Source organism: Helicoverpa zea, chromosome 2 (genome assembly GCF_022581195.2).
Source record: "Helicoverpa zea isolate HzStark_Cry1AcR chromosome 2, ilHelZeax1.1, whole genome shotgun sequence".
NCBI classification, from domain to species: domain Eukaryota; kingdom Metazoa; phylum Arthropoda; class Insecta; order Lepidoptera; family Noctuidae; genus Helicoverpa; species Helicoverpa zea.
Genome location: NC_061453.1, coordinates 1,900,358 through 1,919,329, shown reverse-complemented (window position 1 = coordinate 1,919,329; position 18,972 = coordinate 1,900,358). Strand labels below are relative to the sequence as shown.

At 36.1% G+C, this 18,972-nt stretch overlaps 1 protein-coding gene across 2 annotated transcripts in view; it reads right to left on the bottom strand.

Moving 5' to 3' along the window:
* Positions 1–18,972, bottom strand: part of LOC124641778 (multiple epidermal growth factor-like domains protein 10) — a 39,661-nt gene that overhangs the window by 4,744 nt on the left and 15,945 nt on the right. For both annotated transcript variants that reach the window (XM_047179997.1, XM_047179988.1), the window contains exons 2-7: positions 11,626–11,779; positions 4,828–4,962; positions 4,278–4,415; positions 3,412–3,541; positions 2,946–3,082; positions 1,890–2,086 (exon numbers count right to left, since the gene is read on the bottom strand). In XM_047179997.1, the coding sequence (XP_047035953.1) occupies positions 1,890–2,086; positions 2,946–3,082; positions 3,412–3,541; positions 4,278–4,415; positions 4,828–4,962; positions 11,626–11,692 (804 nt within the window). In that variant the 5' untranslated portion in view covers positions 11,693–11,779. The remainder of the gene's footprint in view (positions 1–1,889; positions 2,087–2,945; positions 3,083–3,411; positions 3,542–4,277; positions 4,416–4,827; positions 4,963–11,625; positions 11,780–18,972) is intronic.

Genomic DNA, 18,972 nt, shown 5'->3' with positions numbered 1-18,972 from the left:
AGACCTAACATATTCGTACAATTGAAGAAAAAAAAATAAACGTGATTCGCTCCATACAAAAAAATCTAATTTATTTTTTTTCAGACAAACGATCGACTTTAGAAGAAATTTCACAAGAGTAAAAGTTGTCTGGAATATCATGTAGAATCACATAAAAAAATATCGAATCGATATTGGAACTTTGTTGCCTATGTCCACTAATTTTCAATTTGGATCCACTGTGCGCCGTAATGTGCTAACCAGTGGTTCTTAACCTTTTAGTCATGAGGGACCATTTTACCAACAGTTTGTCTTGCCGGGGACACCTCATCGGTTTACTCTCAATTTAGGTATGAGTTTTGTTGGACATTTTGTACCTTTTCGAATATATAATGTACCTTGTAATAAGCAATAAATAATAAAGAATACAAGCATACTTTATAATTAGCACTCATTTCTTTATTATTTAGCAAAAAACTCAAAGTTACAGATTTTAATTTAATGAGATTTTTGTGACTGCATTCTCTTTACTAATTTCTGAATTTTTGGTACAGTACTACTCAAAGCTAAACGCATGTCGGCAGTTGTTTAGATAAGCGAATGCAGAGAAAGAAAAACATGCCTGTGTAGTTTCCAAATACGCGAGCGAAGCGAGCGCGAAATTTTTATCGGACTTAAACCAAATATTACGTAAAATTTAGCCCAAACGTATTTAAGGCGACGAATTGGTCAACAATAATTCCATAACCGGCACGCGCATCTAAGGCGCCAAAAGGGGTCGGAGCGTCTGAGCGGGGCGAGGATAACAATACGCGCGCTAGCTTATAACTAAAAGTCGTAAGCGACAAAATGGTTTTGTAATTTTATTATTTAGAAATGATAATTTGATAAAAATTCCTTCTACAATTTTAAAGAGTATGTATATATTCAACTACTAAAAAAGTTAAGAGGCTTAAATCGGTCCCGTTTGCCCATAATATGTGAATCTCTTTTTAAAAAGAGGTATGTTTGATATATTTTTCTCTGTTATAAAAGTTACCTAATCATGTTTGAACTTTCAGGTAACCAAGTTGTATTTTGATCCGTTTTGTATTTACTGAGAAAAATTGAGATCCTTGGCGCCAAAAATTCCAATTCGTCCTCTTAACTTTTTGTTTGTTGACAAATGCAAAAATAAGGGCATATAGTTTCTGAATACGCGAGCGAAGCGAGCGCGAAATTTTAATTATTTTTTAAGACAAAACCAAAAACTACTAATGTCGCCCAAATATACATTTTCATGAATGGGGGGGCTAGGTACGACACACCCGATATACGTCCATACGAAAACCCCCTCGCTCGCATAGATAAGTCGATAAAAATAAAGTTAGATAACGTATAGCAACGTCGCGCAGCTAAGCTTCGCGGACCACTTGGAATGCCTCTAGGGACCACCAGTGGTCCGCGGACCACCGGTTAAGAACCACTGTGCTAAACAATCGTTTTATTGTACAGGTCGTACATGGCTGGGCAAGCCAAATAGCAAGCGCGGTTTTTACACTAGGATAAAATTGCATTTCTGAAATTTTGATCACATCTACTAGTTCCATCTCCTTCAATGCATTATTTTTTGGATTAGGTGGACGGGTCCTCGATAGCACCTATTCTTTTAGGGAATACGGCTCGCTTTCAAATGACGCGCGCACCGCGCACGTTCGGGAACTCGAGCGTGCGTTTTGTTTTGATCGCGCTCTTTTCAAAGTCGACAACCTTTTTTTGTGCAATAACTTACGGATAGTATGATTGTTGATGTTGTTAGTTAGAGTTATTAAAAAAAACATTGTTTAATCAGACACCTTATAGGTCAGAGCCAGGGCTCAGGGTGGGGCAAGTGCCCCAGCTTGCCCCAGTGTGGCTACGCCCATGCTCACCTCATCTCTCCTACACTCCTGTCCCGGTCGCCTGCGATGCCAGCACCTCGGCGGATTACCAGCCGGCACAGCGTTGTATGCGCAAGCACAGGCCCCTCCGAGACACAGCGCGGCGCCCGGTGACCGCGCTTCAGGCAACCCGGCTAGACCGTCGCATTGCACGTCGTATTCACACAAGTCGTTTAGAGATTTTACGGCTGGAATAGAAGGAAAAGAAAATTAATTTTATGGTGATGAGAGTGGGAATAGGTGGACCAGTAATTTTGATATTGTAGTGATTATTATGATTGTCATCGGTCAAAATATAGCTGGTAACATTTAGACAACATTTCGCATGATATTGCTGTACCTACCTAAACATTGTATTTGGAATACAGATAGCTAAGTAATTGACAGTAGTTAATGTTAATAATTATATAACATCGGTTTTACCCTTTCCAAATTAGATGAGCAATCCACAAATTAGCAGCATCTAACAAAAATCGAATTACTTTTTCATTGAAGTTAAGGCCCTAAAGTGTGATAGAAAGCCTTGACCCTATTTTTATGTAAGTTCATGTAATTAGCATATTATTATGTAGGATTTAATTGCCAATTAGCCCTAAGAATTAAGGGCACAAGGGCTTGTTAATTAATCGAAGATATTTTGCTCTGATTGGAATTCCAAGGCTTGATTAACATCTATTTAAAATTGATTAACCGTAGTTCAAGCGTTGTCTAATTAGGAAAAAGAGAATTCTAATTATTTGGATTTTACATCGAGTGCCAATGGGGAGTTCTAGTTTAAACCGAACTCCAATCAGAAACAACCAAAACAGAAATGTGAAAAATATTTACTTTTTCCACAAATGGTCGATGTTAAACTTATACGGCGTGCTAAAGTTTCTTATTAATCACTTCCTACAGACTATATTTATTTTGTCACCGACTAAATAGATAAATCTTAGTGAAGAAGCATGTATCTATTGTGCGACACCATTAATTATTTAACATATCATCATTAATTGCTGTCGCCAAAACTTAAAACTATGTACATCAAAACTCAAAGCTACTTACATTCCACACAGGAGTTGGTGCCATTATGCGCGACCCAGTTGTCGCGACACCTGCAAGTGCCTCTGCACTCGAGACCTGCGCCCGCGCACTGCAGCTGATCCTCACACTCCTCGCCTAAAGTCGCGTCGCGGACACATCTGGATGGAAATTATTTTTTGTATAAGCAAGCTTAGAGAGTAGCTGGTAAAAAAAATAACACAGGTCTGTTAAATTAGATTCAGAATTAAGAATGAATGGGCGTCTTATACAATATAATAGAATCTAAAGGTTTTGAAGAACATGAATTCAATGAATATGAATTTCTAACGTCTCTCTTGAATATGAATAGGATTGAATTTAGTAGAACTGAGTTTAGTAGTTTCTAAAAAACTCCATATTTATTTTGTCTAAAAGATTATAAAAAAGCATCCCCGTGTACAAGTAGAAATGATTATAAGTCATGATAGTAAGCTCTAGAATTATATACCTTGTGCCATTATCCCTAGGACTGAACTGCAACTGGCAGGTGCAGTACCCTCGTACACAGAAGGCCTGTCGCTCAGCCCCCTGGTCTCCTAGGTAGCAGTTTTGATCCACCACGCATCGGTCGCCGATTACTGGAAGAAAAATAAAGGATTCGGTTACGATGGGTTCATCATTCTCACAGTAAGTAGTTTACGCAGATTTCCAGAGAAATAGAAGCTAGAGAAGGAAACCGGTAAAACAGTAAAAACCGGAAAAGTGTGAGTCGGATTTGCGTATGAATATTTCCGTACCATTATCAATGTATATTCCCAAAACGAAAAATGTTTTATATTCTAAAGTGTTTTTTTCTATTTCTGACTGAAGAAAAATTCACACACAATCTAACAATATACCACGGTACAAGATGGCAAAGGAAGCGAGTCATTATTTGATCGCATGACGAACCGCACCGTAACTCGTCGGTTATTTTCCAAATATAACTTCTATTAGAGTAACTTCAATTATTTCTTGGTCTCTTCAAATAGGTGCGGGTAAAAAAGTTAATCTAATTTTAAACAGGTAATTTATATCTTGTTCTAGAAATAAGGATCGCAATATTATGAGATCCATTTTTGCAGTTTTTACCCGACTGCCAATAAGAACATACCTTCAGTTATATTATATAGATTTTTTAAGTTGTGTTTTTGGCACTATAGTACAAACAATAATTACAGCCATTTTAAGGCATATTTCGACACAGAGGTCTCCAATTTTGCCATTATTTTTAAAAATTACATCCTTCACTCCTCACTTTATAATAACCGACTTCAAAAAACAGGAAGAGGTTCTCAATCCGTTTTTTTAACTTATAAAACCAGCCAAGCTTACCAGCAGTCTCATAACAGCGATCGTCTTCGAAGTGCGCGGTAGGTGCACAGGCACACACGCCATTAGCGCACTCCGAGTGGATGCCAGTCGTCGAGTGGCACTGGATGTGTTGCACGCATTCCTCGCCGATGTGGGCCTCTGGAAGTGCGAGAATGTTGGTATTAATGCAAAGAATTTGCCGAAGGATCTAGAAGAATTGATTGGGGATCTGGAAGTCTGAGATTGTAGCTCGTTTAATAAGACTACCAAGAAGGAACTATACTAGGACTAGAAAGGAGGAAGGAAGGAGTTTCTGAAGCTCGGAACATTGAGTAGGTAGTCTACCATTTCTGAAGATAGGAAAGGTAGAGCTGAAGATAGATAAAACAACAAAAAACAAATCCCCTGCATTATCAACAAGAATTTTAATTTCTGACTGAGAAACCTTACTGTCAGACTTATTTTATTCTGATAAAGTAACTGCGTGTCGTCTCAAGTTTTCAAGTTACAAATTAAAAAGGGTTGAAAAGAAGAACATGACACGAATGATCTATAGTAAATTTAAAATTACCTTTCAAACAGCCCTTATGTGTGCTGTTGACAGCGGCATACACGAACCCATCCTTACAGACACAGTAGCTGCCGAGCCGACAGAACGCGTTGTCCGGACAATCCATGTCCACGGAACAGACGTTACCCGTCCGACCTGTGAACAATAGTAAGAATTTAGAAATGAACCGTCTGCAGTTTATTCTGATACCTCGTATATAGGATTTGAGTTGTAGTTCGTCATACAACTACTCAAATACTATGTGAATTTTCAAAAACTTAGTATTTTGGATGTTTTACTTCTTCTTTGACTTTATTTCTTCCTGAAAATCGAGACTTTTCAGCTTCCGTCAAAGTAGTACCTACAGCTAAAAGAGGATTTCTTTAAACAATCTATCGGTTTTTTGTCCGATTCAAGATCGACTTTTGAAATTAGCTCCATGTAAATTATGCCCAATCTCTGATCGCAAAACAAAGAACAGATAAGATTATAGAAATTCGCAGTAAATGAATAATTAGCTTGTCTGTCTAACTGACTTGTCTTAAAGAGCGTAAATGATTAATTTTCAAAATGGATGTCCAATTCACACTAGCATTTTTGCTTCGTTCCACTGACGTCACGAGGCATATTGCTTTATCAAAATTAAAAAGACAAATATAAGCAATAACTCTTTTTTATTGTAGTCACTCTTTTGTTTTTAAGTTATTCAGATGACGTGACTCAAGATTAAGCGTCAAAATATGCTAATTTGGTAAATTAATTCAGTGTATTTCTGGTGTTGTTATTTCGGGCTGAAATACGGAATTATTTAGCCAAGTTTTTGTAACTTAAACAACTGTTTTAAAGTGGGTTTGTGGGATTAAATGAGTAGGTACGTAGGTATGTATGTATTTGAAAAAACAAAGACAAGGGGCACAATAAATTAATCTAAAGAAAATCGTATATATTTGTAAAGAAAAATAAAGAAATAGGTAATTAACTGAACTAGCTAGATTCAAAACCATGATTTATTTTCCTAGTGGCAAATAATCAAATGACCCCACCCGCTGTGACAGACTGGTCAGACTCTTACTGACTAAAACCCACTATGTTCTTTCTGGAGCCCTTTGTGTACTAGTGAATTGATATCACTAGGTGAATGTACCTCCACACCACATAACAACAACATATGTACATATTTATGTAAAATCTCTCTGAAAAAATAAATGACGAACAACTGCAAACAATACTCTTTCTTCTAGTTCAAATGACAACAAGGAAATGTTAGTACTATCAGTCATTTCGCGATAACTTTGTTTGCAAGCTAGTGTAATCAGTGCTGAACAAACTATTGTAGGAAGCCTCTATTTTATGACTCGAAGTGTACCTTGCCTATATTTTTTGTTCATTTCAAGGTAATTTGCGAAGCTGATCTATTTTAATCTAGATAAATTAGATTGTTTTAAGGGATTTTTTATTGGTTAATAAAAACTTGTAACCGATAGTTGGTGATAAGGTTTTATTACCTTTAGTAGCTACGTATTTTAAAAAGAAGTCCTTCACTAAGTCTGTTCGCGATATCATATACTAGCTGTTTTTCCGCGGTTCCACTCGCGTTCCGTTGGAACTACTGCCAGGAAAGCGCTACTAAAGTGTACCTACCTCTTTATCATAATAGTATCAAGTAGGGTACCTATAGATCTCATGCGGTGTTCAATATAGATGAAGTTTTTCACGTGGAAAGTTCAGGTACTTAAGTAATATTTGGACACTGCGATGACTATTTTTGATAAGTATGTAAGTAGTACATAAATATTAGACAAGTGTATTAAATACTTAAATAACAACAAAGAGAACATTATCTCTGATACCAACTGACGCACACCATTCTACGAATTGTAAAGTCGTCATTTTTCCTAGAAAAGTGTTTTTGCTTTCAAATCAAGGAAATACAACAAGTATTTGGATTAAACTTTTATCTAGATAAACAGTGTAGTCCTAGAACTAGTACTTACATATTTATATAGTGTATATTTTCTTAGCAGCCGAATTATATTGAGTTTATCCATACTAATATTATAAAGGTGAAGAGTTAGAAGAGCATATCTCTGTAACTATAGGTACTGGTCCGATTGGAAATCTTTACATTTTCAGTTTTAGTTAAGTAACCATTTTATAGAGAAAGGGTACAGCCCATTTTTCTGTGTGGACAGAGTATTTCCCACGGGATGCGGGTGAAAAAATTGACGGAAGCTAGTCCATAAAAACGCTCTTTTCGCAGTTTAATAAATAATCTTTTCGGATCATGAAAACCGTGTCAAGCTGTACTATTTATTTGAATAGTTCTTTTGTATTGTTTTAGTATTAACGAAGTGTACCAAACCATTATTAGTAATGGTCTCAAAATGATTAATTGAGAGACGTGCGCGACACAAGAAATTCTAAATGGCTGACCGAATATTGTAGATTAGAGAATATTGAAGATGTTAGTTGGTAAATAAAATAGTTTTCTTTAAGTATGATTAGCCGTGAAATAGTCGAATTCAGATTTTAAAGACAGTTGGAAACAAGTGCGACGAAGTGGCAATCAACTACCATCTTTTGTTAATAATTCGATTATCATGACAAGTAATAAAATCTGGGTATCTTAGTAACCTCCCCACTCAGAGTCATTTAATGGTTACTTAAGCCATTCCTTAGTGAAGGATTTGTATGACATTCCGTCACTAAGGAGTGACTTAAGTAATCATTAAATGTCTCTGAGTGGGGAGGTTAGTCTCATGAAAATTAAGATAAAAGCTTCACAAAATAATACCCAAAAAACAGGTCAGTGGGCATCCTTAAGGTGAATGTTTTGACTGATAGAATGGCTCGATAAAAATAAGAATTGGTTCTGTAATTACTGAGATTACTTACTTACTGCTACCTACTTTAAACAACCATACAAACTGAAGAAAGCGGAAGAAGTTTTTCAGCTTTAAAACATTAATAAGTACATATAGAAGATTGTGAGAAGTCATCAACAATCACTTTTGCATATCGACAGTCAATACGATACGATATAATAAGTGAGATAGTTATAAATAACGACGAATAATAAAATTATACATCGACCAAAAATATCATAGTACCATTTTTCACTTCACAACGATAGAGCACCGTTACACAAAAATTAAAAATTAGAGAGCAGAGATAGTAAAAAATCAATTTCCCTTAGTTATTCGCGGTTTTCAATTATCGCCCGCAGTTAGAGTAGCCGCACACTGGAGACTAAACAATCGGCCGACAACTTGCCCGAGAGTTGGAAAACATTTTTTTTTTAATTGTGAATCCAATCAAAGTTTTCAATCGGTCTGATACCGGCCAAATACATGATCGTTGTTATGTGCGTACTGAAATTCATTTCCATACAGATTTATGAGCACAGAGGGCAAAACTGTAGGTCTCGGCTGTCATTGAACATCTTTGGCAGTCGTTACGAGTAGTCAGAAGCCAGTAAGTCTGTCAACCAATCTTCCCAAGGGGTATTGGGTTGCCCGGGTAACTGGGTTGAGGAGGTCAGACAAGCAGTTGCTACTTGTAAAACACTGGTACTCAGCTGCATCCGGCTAGACTGGAAGCCGACTCCAACATATTTGAGAAAAGGCTATGCAGATGACTGATAAGAGCCGAAATAAAATATCGGCCGACTAAAAGTTTGTAGTGTGCATTGTCAACCAATGACGGAGTGCGACGGTGCGGGTTCGAGTCCGGTTCAGATGAAACGAATGGACTGTTGCAAATGGTTCATAACGGTTTGTCTTCGATAGTTTCTGAGGAATGTCTAGTGACGCTTATTGTTATGGTGGCTTATGGCTGTTGTAATTCGTGTTTTTTGTATTGGCGAATAAGGCTGGATATAAATAAATTCAATCAGCTGAAGAATGACGATCCGAAATGTTTAACTGAGAGTTTTGATCAACATACTCATCATTTTGACAATTGAATAATAAGCATTGTTTTAATAATATAGTCGTCAAAATATAGCTGTACATCAACATATTACTAAAATTGAACTGCTATCAAATGGCGATCACAAACGTAATACTACATATACCTATTGTCTAGCTAGGCACTATTTAACAAAATACAACTGTGTTTTATAAATATGCTTTTGAAGGTGGTGCAGTTAAAGCTATCTAATCCTTTTCTTTTTTTGTCAAAACTAGTTTTAAATCTTCGCTTCACTCCATCAAACTTGACATATTCGAAGACAATTCTACTACACCCATATTTTTTTTTCACTGTTGTTACAGCCTTTTTATCGTCCCACTGCTGGGCACAGGCCTCCTCTCACATGGAGAAGGATTGAGCGATAATCACCACGCTTCCTCAATGCGGGTTGGTGATTTCGGACTGTATAGTCCAACTTTCCTCAAGATGTTTTCCTTCACCTTTTTATCAGCTATTGGTGTCCAAGGTGGTTTTTTTGACTATTCGAAGACAATTTCTATAGCTGTACCCATACATATTTATTGCCCTGCACCTTGCAATCTTATGACTCACCACGACGCTAAATGGTAACGTCCTAATAGGACGTCGTAAGTGCAGTCGCCTTGCCCTCCTTACGTCTCTTATCGGGTAAGTCACTACAATTGGCTAATATGCGTGTACGCATCGTTGTTAACCACCTAAAAAGAAACATTTTGGAAACATTGTTCGTGCATTTCCGAACTTCTGGTCAAATTTCTGTAGAGTGGAAGAAGGAAGCCGAATGGGTTTTCGTATATACCTGAGGATATACTTGCAAGAGATATAGACGAAAGACATTGCTTGTATAAGGCTTATGTCAAAATCTCTAGTACCTACCTAGTCAAATAAACAGAAAGATTATAGTTATTGAAATCTACCGTTTATCAGTATGGATGTATGCTAGTGAAGACATTACAACGCTCGGGTATCGCCCGACTAAAAGTTTGATCGAACCTTCAAACTAGTTCAAACTATATGCCAACTATCGAACAACAGTCGTCGATAAAAAAAGCCTGTAATCTATAGAAACTTCATTAATAACAAGCCGCTTTACTATATAATTAACGATAATATCAGTGTTGCGAGGAAATAGGAACTGGGTGAGTGATTCCTAACACCGTGGGAATACTTATAGGTACGTAACACAGTGATTGTGTTAATTTCCTATTAACTAAGTACTTACTAAGTGTTATGTGAACAATGTAGTTTAGATTCTAGATTTTAGGATCTGTTTGAAGAATTGATAGAAGTAGAAATATTAGGTACCCACTTATTCATTGAATTGAAAGGTGGTCTACCAGGCACTAAGATTTTTACAGCTCTTTTTCTTCCTTACACGTGTGTTTGAATAGTAACAGATAGTACTACTTTATAGACGACCAGCTGTTTTATCGCGATTTCATCCGCATCCCGGGGAAACTTGTGCTCTTACCCAGATAAAATATAGCCTATGTTGCTCGGGAATAGTGGAGCTCGTCGAGCCCTAACAGTGAAATAATTTTTCAAATTAGTTCTTGTTTCAACAAACAAATAAATAATGTTTCTTCTTTATTATATTAGCCCGATATTATAGTTAATTTACTACTTAGGTACATTTCTACATATTTACTACACAGAGAAGTACTTATATCCCTAGACATAGATTTTCAGAAAATGTAGGTATAAAGGATCTAGCTTTAAAAATAGCAGTGCTAGAATCCGCATAGCGACATACACAATACGGCCTCTGAAGACCGAAGTGAAGTGATTTACAGCCTAAATAAGATTGATAAGCGTTCCCATTGTTTATACTGATAACAAAGCAATGACATTAAAGTATAAAGCCTTGACGCAAATATGATGAAACTGAAGTTTTACACATAGGCCTATGTTGTAAAATGACTTGTTTTTTTGTAACTCGGGCAAATATGGAACGCGAAAGTGCCTGTCTATATGCCGATCGTTTACGGCAAAATACGGATTTTGGTAAGCAGATAGTCTAGAGCCCGATAGACATACATTTTATCCGGCTGCGAGAAGTACTTCCTTCGATACACGGGTCAAACTGCGGGGGACAGCTAGTTTCCTACTCATACTGTGAAGAACAGGAAAGAACCACTCTCTTTTAAAATGTGCTATTATATCTCTCTATTAAATTTTTCCCAACTAAGTATGTATGGGTCGACTTCCAGTTTTTTTTTACATAGAGCGACTGCCTATCTGATCTCCTCAATCCCGTACAATTAAGTGTGAATGTTACGTAGGCAAGTAAAATATGTGGGTACTGCCCATTTATTTTTGTACCATTAACATAACCATTGCTTTTACTTGTAAGTACACAGGTTTTTCAATTATTGTTCGCGTGATCAAATTGTAATGGTTACATAATAATTGACGGAATAATATTGTTGTATGTAACAGCGTAAAATTGAGGTTTATACCGATATTGCCGATAAGGTTATATCAAAAAGTTGTTTTGTGCAAAACGCTTGAAAAATTCGATGCAGTTGCTTAATTAAAAATATTTTTATATGACTGTAATTATGTAAGTACCTTTTACGAAAAATAAATTACGCAATCAATACTAATTAAAGTTACGCTGAGATTTTGTTTTCAGACCGAAATAATTTATTTTGTATCTACTATAGACTGAAAATAGCCCTAAAGATATAAGAAATGGCAACTATAAAATTACTTCTTCGTAACCTTCTGAGAATTTAATTAAATTAAAACTTTTTTTATATCAGTCAGTACTTAATATCATGACTATCTTCCACAATGAAGGGATTTCTAAGTTCCCACTTGAAAATCTTTTATGCAAAAAAAATCTAAGTTATTAAAAGCACTTACGTTTCTCAGGTCCCTGTGCCACAGCCAAGCCCAAAAGGCCCAAGAGGCATAGTTCCCACCCCTTCATTTTCTAGCTTCTGGAACCAATCGGCAAACGTCGGGGGCGCTCGGGAATTTTCGGGACGCAGGCACTCACGCGCACACCGCCTCACGTCTAGGAAAAATGTTAAAGTATTAATTAGTATGCCTTAGTACCAGAGATAAGATAAAATTATCACATCTATGATTAATTGTGTGATAGGAAAAATACTCGTCACGAGATAGTTGGTAGGGATGCTGCTTGTAATAGACGTGTACTATAGTTAGATAGTACGTTAGAAGTAGGTATTATTACCATAGATAAGCATAGAAAATATATTACTTATAAATTGAATCAAACATTAAAATTCAATTCAATGTTGCTCTCTGAACAGTCAGGATAAGAGCTATCTCAAATGCAGTCGATGACATTCAAGGGGTTCGAAGGGGTCGATTTCAAGCTAGGGTCAACATCATTTTAAATCATCCCTAGAGACTCGAGTCTCCATTAAGACAAGTTATCATTAAGATCTGACTTCACAGACATTTCGCACACTTAACACACTAGCGAAATTCTGTCGTACGACTCAATCCGGTGACAAAATCTATCGCGCGGTTTTTAACATCATCCTTTGAACAGACAACGCCCGTTCGAACCGAGCATTGCGAATATCGCGCTCAGCTTTTCCGAGCGTGAAATCCGCTAGTATGTAAGCACTGCAAAGCAAATAAGCCAGTTTGTGAGTTTACAAACACGAGTGAGTATTTAGTCTAGTAACACGTTTTCCTAGTAAGAATCTAGGCAGACGAGTTCATTAACACTTATTGTGCTAGCTGTTTATTAGCTGTCTTTTGCTAAGGAGAAATGAACTTTATTTTTATAGAGTTAAGGTTTATTTTGCATAAGAATGTTTTGTAAGTTTTTAGATTTAGGTTCTTAGTAGTGTTTGTGTGGTCTTAGACAACTTTATTAGAATAGTAATAGTTAGAGAGTAGGTTTTTTTAAACAGCATTTTTGACCAGTGTTTTTTGTTTGTGTGATATGTTTCAATTCTTTTAATGGATTATTGACCTTCATCCAGTAATAATAGCTCTTTGAAGATAGTAAGATTTGTGATTATGAGGATGATGTCCTCTTAGCCGATTTGTCGCTCAAGGCGGCGGTTTTCGTGTATAAGGAGATCAGCCAACAGCGCAGGGCATAGTGCACGAGCATTTGCGCAGAAACAGGTGCACTGTGCACTGTCTATTATTTAACTCTCATAGCCCGATGGGACTCATAACAAGAGAGCAGTACTTCACAGCAAATTTTCAAAAACACAACGCATTCAAAATTAAGTCAGAAATCATCATTAAAAACTACTTTAACAGTTCTTTGCCCCACAGTAAACAGCAGACATATTTTAATCTTTTTTCATTATTTGTTGAACTAGATTAAAAGGTATTACTTATGAGCTTAAAAGAAACAATCTTATCTTTTACATGAACTGCAGAAATAGGTCACCATGTCGTTTTGCTGATAAGCATGGAGTACTTTTAAATTAACCATAACGTATAGTAACGCCATCTAGTTTTTACGGGGTAAACTAAATAATACCTTTATATAGTTCATATATTTTTTTTGCGAATGAGTATTTGTATCGAGTAAGCAAAGGGGTAAAATTTTCCCACTATCCTAATATACTAATATCCCATCATAAAAGGCCAAGTAGTTTTCTAAGTTAGCAATGGGGATTGTCCTTGGGTACATTTCTATAGTGTATACAGAGATAATCATCGGCTTTGTGTCACCATTTCATTATGTCTCAAAAGAGCTTCAGCGTGTTGGCTTCGGCCCTACGTTCGCCTTCCAAATACTAAAGACACTGCTAGAGACATACTTAATAAGGTTTTAGTAAGGATAGTTAAGGAAAAATCGAAAAAGGAATGCATCGTCTACAATCTACAATAATCAACATATTTATTATATAGATACAAAACTACCCAATCACTTCCCACGATAAATTCTACTGTTAACACGTCCATTACAAGATTCTTATCGCCCAAATAATATACTTGAACACAAATCGAATGTACTAAACGCCACAAATCGTTGTAAAACAATAGATTTTACTATGTAGTTAAAATTTATAATTTTCTAGTCGCTTCTCGCTCTACTGAGTTATATCATTCTCACGGCGACTGCTGTAGCGGAAAGAACTTTGGAATGAAAGATATTTGGTCCATATTAAACTAAATACATATGTTTTATATAGAACAGTACATAAGACAGCACGTTAAGCGGAACCAGGTTCTCCTTGTGACTAGATCTTTGATTTTATCGGCACTGGTAGTCAGGAAGAAAAAGTCCTAAATAGATTGTCCAGGCCAATTTTCGGATACGGCAGTCATAGGCAGTTTGAAACAGACCTCTCAAAGCCGGAGTTAAAGTAGTGCCATCAAACAATGAAAAAAAAAAAACAAATCGTTCCAGTACACTTCTAGAGCTTAGAGCATACACAAACGAATTCTCTAGCTTTATAGTATTTGTGTGGATTAGTTAATAAATTATTGCATTTTCGTGCTAAAAAGAAGTTCTCTACTTTTCATTGGCAGACCACACGCATTGATGATGCTAAACACAGATACCTTCCTATTTACGTAAGCGAACGTGTCATGTACACTACAGAACTTCAACTTAACATTCTGCTGCGGTATCATTACACGTCGCACTCGTGCTTGCGCAAGCGTATTTACAAGTTTTTTGCATTTACTGCAAACAAATAACATTCCAACGAAAGTTGGTCATCGGGTTACTTTGAGTAAGGTGGTATAATATAGCTGGTATTGCCCTAGATTTTTAACTAAAGTCTGAAAATGAGTCTACTTATACGTATTACAAATAAGCAAAGAGTAAGAGTTACAAGAAGAGCATATTTATTCTTGAACTGATTTTGACGAGGTATATTTACCCCTTTTTTCCCAACATGTTGGGGTTAGCTTCCAGTCTAATCGAATAGAATGGAGCACCAGTGTTTTACATGGAGCGACTTCCTATCTGATCTCCTCAACCCTGTTACCTGGACAACCCAAACCCCTAGGTAAGATTAGTTGTCAGACGTACTGGTTTCTGACAACCCGTAACGACTGCCAAAGATGTTCAAACGCAGCCGGGATCTACAGTTTACCGTGTCCCACGAAATTAGTGCTGCCATCTCAAATTTCGCCAAACCCGGACAAACATTTAAAAAACCCGGACATTTGGCGTAAATCGCATTTTTTCCCCGAACAAGTACGATTTTTTTAAACAAAATAATACCTAATTTGTAATTCATTTACTATTAACATATACTTAAATTCAATGAGGTTCTTCCTTACATGAAAAGTGTCCGGGTTTCCCCCGGACACTTCTTGAAACCCTGCCAGGACGGCCCCCGGACGGCCTCCAAACGAGGACAAATCCGGGGAAACCCGGACGGATGGCAGCCCTATCCGAAATACAGTCATTGGTGTCCAGGATACACTTAGAAAGTAGGTACATACAAACTTAAAAAAGTGGTATTGGTATTATTGTCTGAGCTGGAATAGAACTATGCAGGACTGATTCTATTATAATCAATCGTCCTTCAAAAGCGTAAATAATCTTATTTTTCTTCCTCAACCAATATTATGTCCCCAAAACTTGCTACACATTTAGCAATTTTTTGTATATTTTTTCCATGTTCCATAATACTCAATTTGTACGCAATTGAACCACGAAGAGTCATGCTGTGAAAAATATTACTAACGCCATTATATTTATACAGGGTGTGGTTTTACTGGAATTTGATATTTTCTCTTAATGACGGAGGTTTTGTGTTTCTTAAGGGATGCGGTCTTGATTTGGCCCTCAAGAGATTTGGAGAATATAATTTAGGTTTTAATTGTTTATGTAATATAATTTTTGTCAATAATCACTTTTTTGTAAATCATAAGTAGGTATTGTACGTAGGTACTTGTTGTAAAATTATTATATGGAAATACGTAATTATTTTAAAAGATTTTAATTTTAATGCAATTTTTTTCATAAATATGGAAGTTTAAGTATAACTACCAAAAACTAAAGAAAGCAACAACATCGATAATGAATTACCTACATATCACTAAGCTTCCAACTAACAATTTGTCTGCATATCAACACCATCTCAAAAACAGCTCGAACAAAATTGATAAGTCATCACTCTGTATAAAATAAGTTGGTAACACAACAATTACGAAACGCAAGTACTTACTAATCCAAGGTACAGTCGAGTAAAAAAGCGTTTTGTATCACGATTGATCGTGACTGTAGATACGCGTCTGCGTACTCGATTTGTACAAAAAGGAAATATTTTGTGGTTTGGTACTTTTTTTTGGAGTGAAGTGTAAAAATTATAGTGTTTTTGACATTTATCAGCGAGATTTTTTTTTTTTTTCAAAAATATTGCGAAGTCTTTGTTATAATCTATTTTTGACACTATCAATTAAAATGCGATACAATTTGTTTCTAAATAGTCTGTATCTGTGCTATAATCTGCCAACCTTTTCTACTTGTTCCAAATCTCTCACTAATCGAAACCTACTGTATCTACGTACCTGAATATATACCAACTGTAATAATTTATTTGTATGTACCAACGTACCTACTGCATACATAGGTGTTATACATACAGTCTAAACCACATTAACGGTCAAAGAATGAAAAACGAAAAAAAAAACAGCCAATCAGAATTAAAAAAAAAAACATGACCCCATTCCAAAAAGGTTATACAAACAAAATAAAGGCATATACCCACTGAGTTCTAAGGCCTTGTTCGCACAAACCGGCCACCGTACCGTCCCATTGTGCGAAGTTAGCCACCGTAACACGTATCGTGGTGTATGCCTTTATGCTGTAATGTAATTAGTCTAAGTTAATTACTGTAGGTTCTTGACTCGGTGTGTGACCGAAATACTGGTGAGTTAACGCGGATTGCAATAATCGAACTATCTGTTGTTTTTCAATTGCAGATTGAAAGTCATCTATATAATATCTATTATAAAGAGGATTTTTTTTATTTTGTTTGTTTGTAATGGATGAATTCAAAAACTATTAAACCGATTCGAACAATCCTTTCCCTGTTGGAAAATGAGCATATTCAGAAGTAGGCAACTATGGCCATAAACTATCATATAATTTAAGAATGTAAGCAGATCGCTTAAATTCTTCGCATCATCGGACTCGATTATGCTAATAGAGATGAACTGTCTTGTCAGCATTATGGAAATAAGGAAACCACTCTATTCTATAAGCCTAACCTTACAGATTAAACCTAAACTTAGACCTACCGTCTTACCACAAAAACTTTTAAACGTCAGTTTAAGACTTGTCTAAAAAAATGTCAGATTATGACGTTGACATATGGTTCATTTTGCAGCCACATTTTTTTTAGACAAGTGTAAAACAGACGTTTAAGTTTTTGTAGTAAGGCCACCAGACTTTAATAACTTCTCTGTTCCATGAGTCATATGTGACACACACCGATTGATTAACTATTCTGTCTGCATCGTTTGTTTCATTCGTCTGCAAGTTTGGTGATTAACGTTCGTTTCCTTTCTCTTTGATACGAGTCCTGTGAGACTTTTAAAAAGAATTACCGTGGCGATGAAGATTGAGATAGATCCTTATGTTTTCAATGAGTTTATTTCACCATCATCAGCCTTTTATCGCCTGTGCTCACTGCTGGGCACAGGCCAACTCCACACAGAGATGGATTGAGTGGTAATCACCTATAATTCATTTATTTGCAAGAACGAAATAAATTGAGACATCTCAAAAATGCACCCAAAGAATGAATAGTGCACATGCAGCAGGAATGCTTTTGTTTGTAGGAACTTACTGTTTACTGGGTATAACTGTAAATCTTAAGATGTTCCAGCTTTGTCTCCCGGCTTTTATGGCGATTTGTGATTTTAAAGGTCCCGAGACCACGGGTTTGACTAACTTAATAACAGCAGCATTTTATCCGTTGAGGCTCCAAAACTACTGAACTGATTTTTTTGAAAATTCTTACACTGTTAGGAAGCTATTTTATCCTCGAATAACATAGGTTATATTTTTTATTACACCTGGGATACGGGTAAACATGCTAGAAACGGCTGATATACTACCTATATTATAAGGTAAGGATTATAAAGACACCTTGAAGATGTAAAAAATTAAAAAATTGCAAAGATTAGACTCATTTTGTATAGAAACTTAAATCTGGTTCTTCAAACCTAATAGACAAACATGTGTTGCTGGGGAGTTGTGTTCCACCACTTCTTCTTCCCAGCAAAAACACATAGGAAGAGGTGAAGGGTGGGCGTTTTGATCTGTCTTTTGTTTTTAACGTTCGAAAAGTGCAGATTTACCAGCCTAATTTAAAGTTACTATGCTAACATATTATGTCAAAAATGATGCAATTTTGTTCATACCAATTTTAAAAATAACAGTTATACAGTAAAACAAATGCAGTCATTGTTAACTAATTTTAATCATGCATTGTCTGTGTGGGTGACATCGTTCAATTGTTTCGGTGTCACAAAAATGCACCTGACTCACGAATGACTCATTAAATAGAAGCAATTATGCACAAAATTATGTATATTGATTTATAATTGCAGTTTTAATTGATGGTGGTTTTCCTTGGTACATAAGTATTTAATTTATGCTGAGGTTATCCCACGGAGGAAGGAAAGATAGCGGAGATGTCATAAGGAAGGTATCTCAAGCAATGTATGATAGTCGTGATCAGTTACTAGAACTAACGAGGCGTTGGGGTCCTTATCAAATAAAAACTAATCTCAAGTTTCTATAATAAAGTTTAAAATATGAAATAATTTTATCACCTCGATAAGCCGATTGAACCGTAAAACTGCGGTTAAAAATCTTTATTGCAAAACGGATTATAGCAGATTTGCGTAAAAAAAGTTTCGACCGAAAAATTGGTCGACTTTCTAAAAATTGTTCACGCTATCTCAGTTTGTAATGGCTAAAGCTACGAAATATAATAACAAGATCTTATAGGTATCTTCGTTCGCTCGTTTAAAACTAGCCGATTTCTCCAAGGTTTCACCCGCGTCCCGTGGAAATTGCTGCCCGTACCGGGATAAAATATCGGGTGTGTCGTTCACAATCACATTAAATCATATCGCATATAGTTTATGATATTCTATGGACAATTGTAAAAAAAATAACCTAATCCATTCAGTGGTTTAGCCACAGGAGTCATTTTTCGTTTTTATAATTTACAACATCATGTGTAAAGCAGAGATAAAGTTAGGAGTATCGTATGTTTTGATAAGTTGACA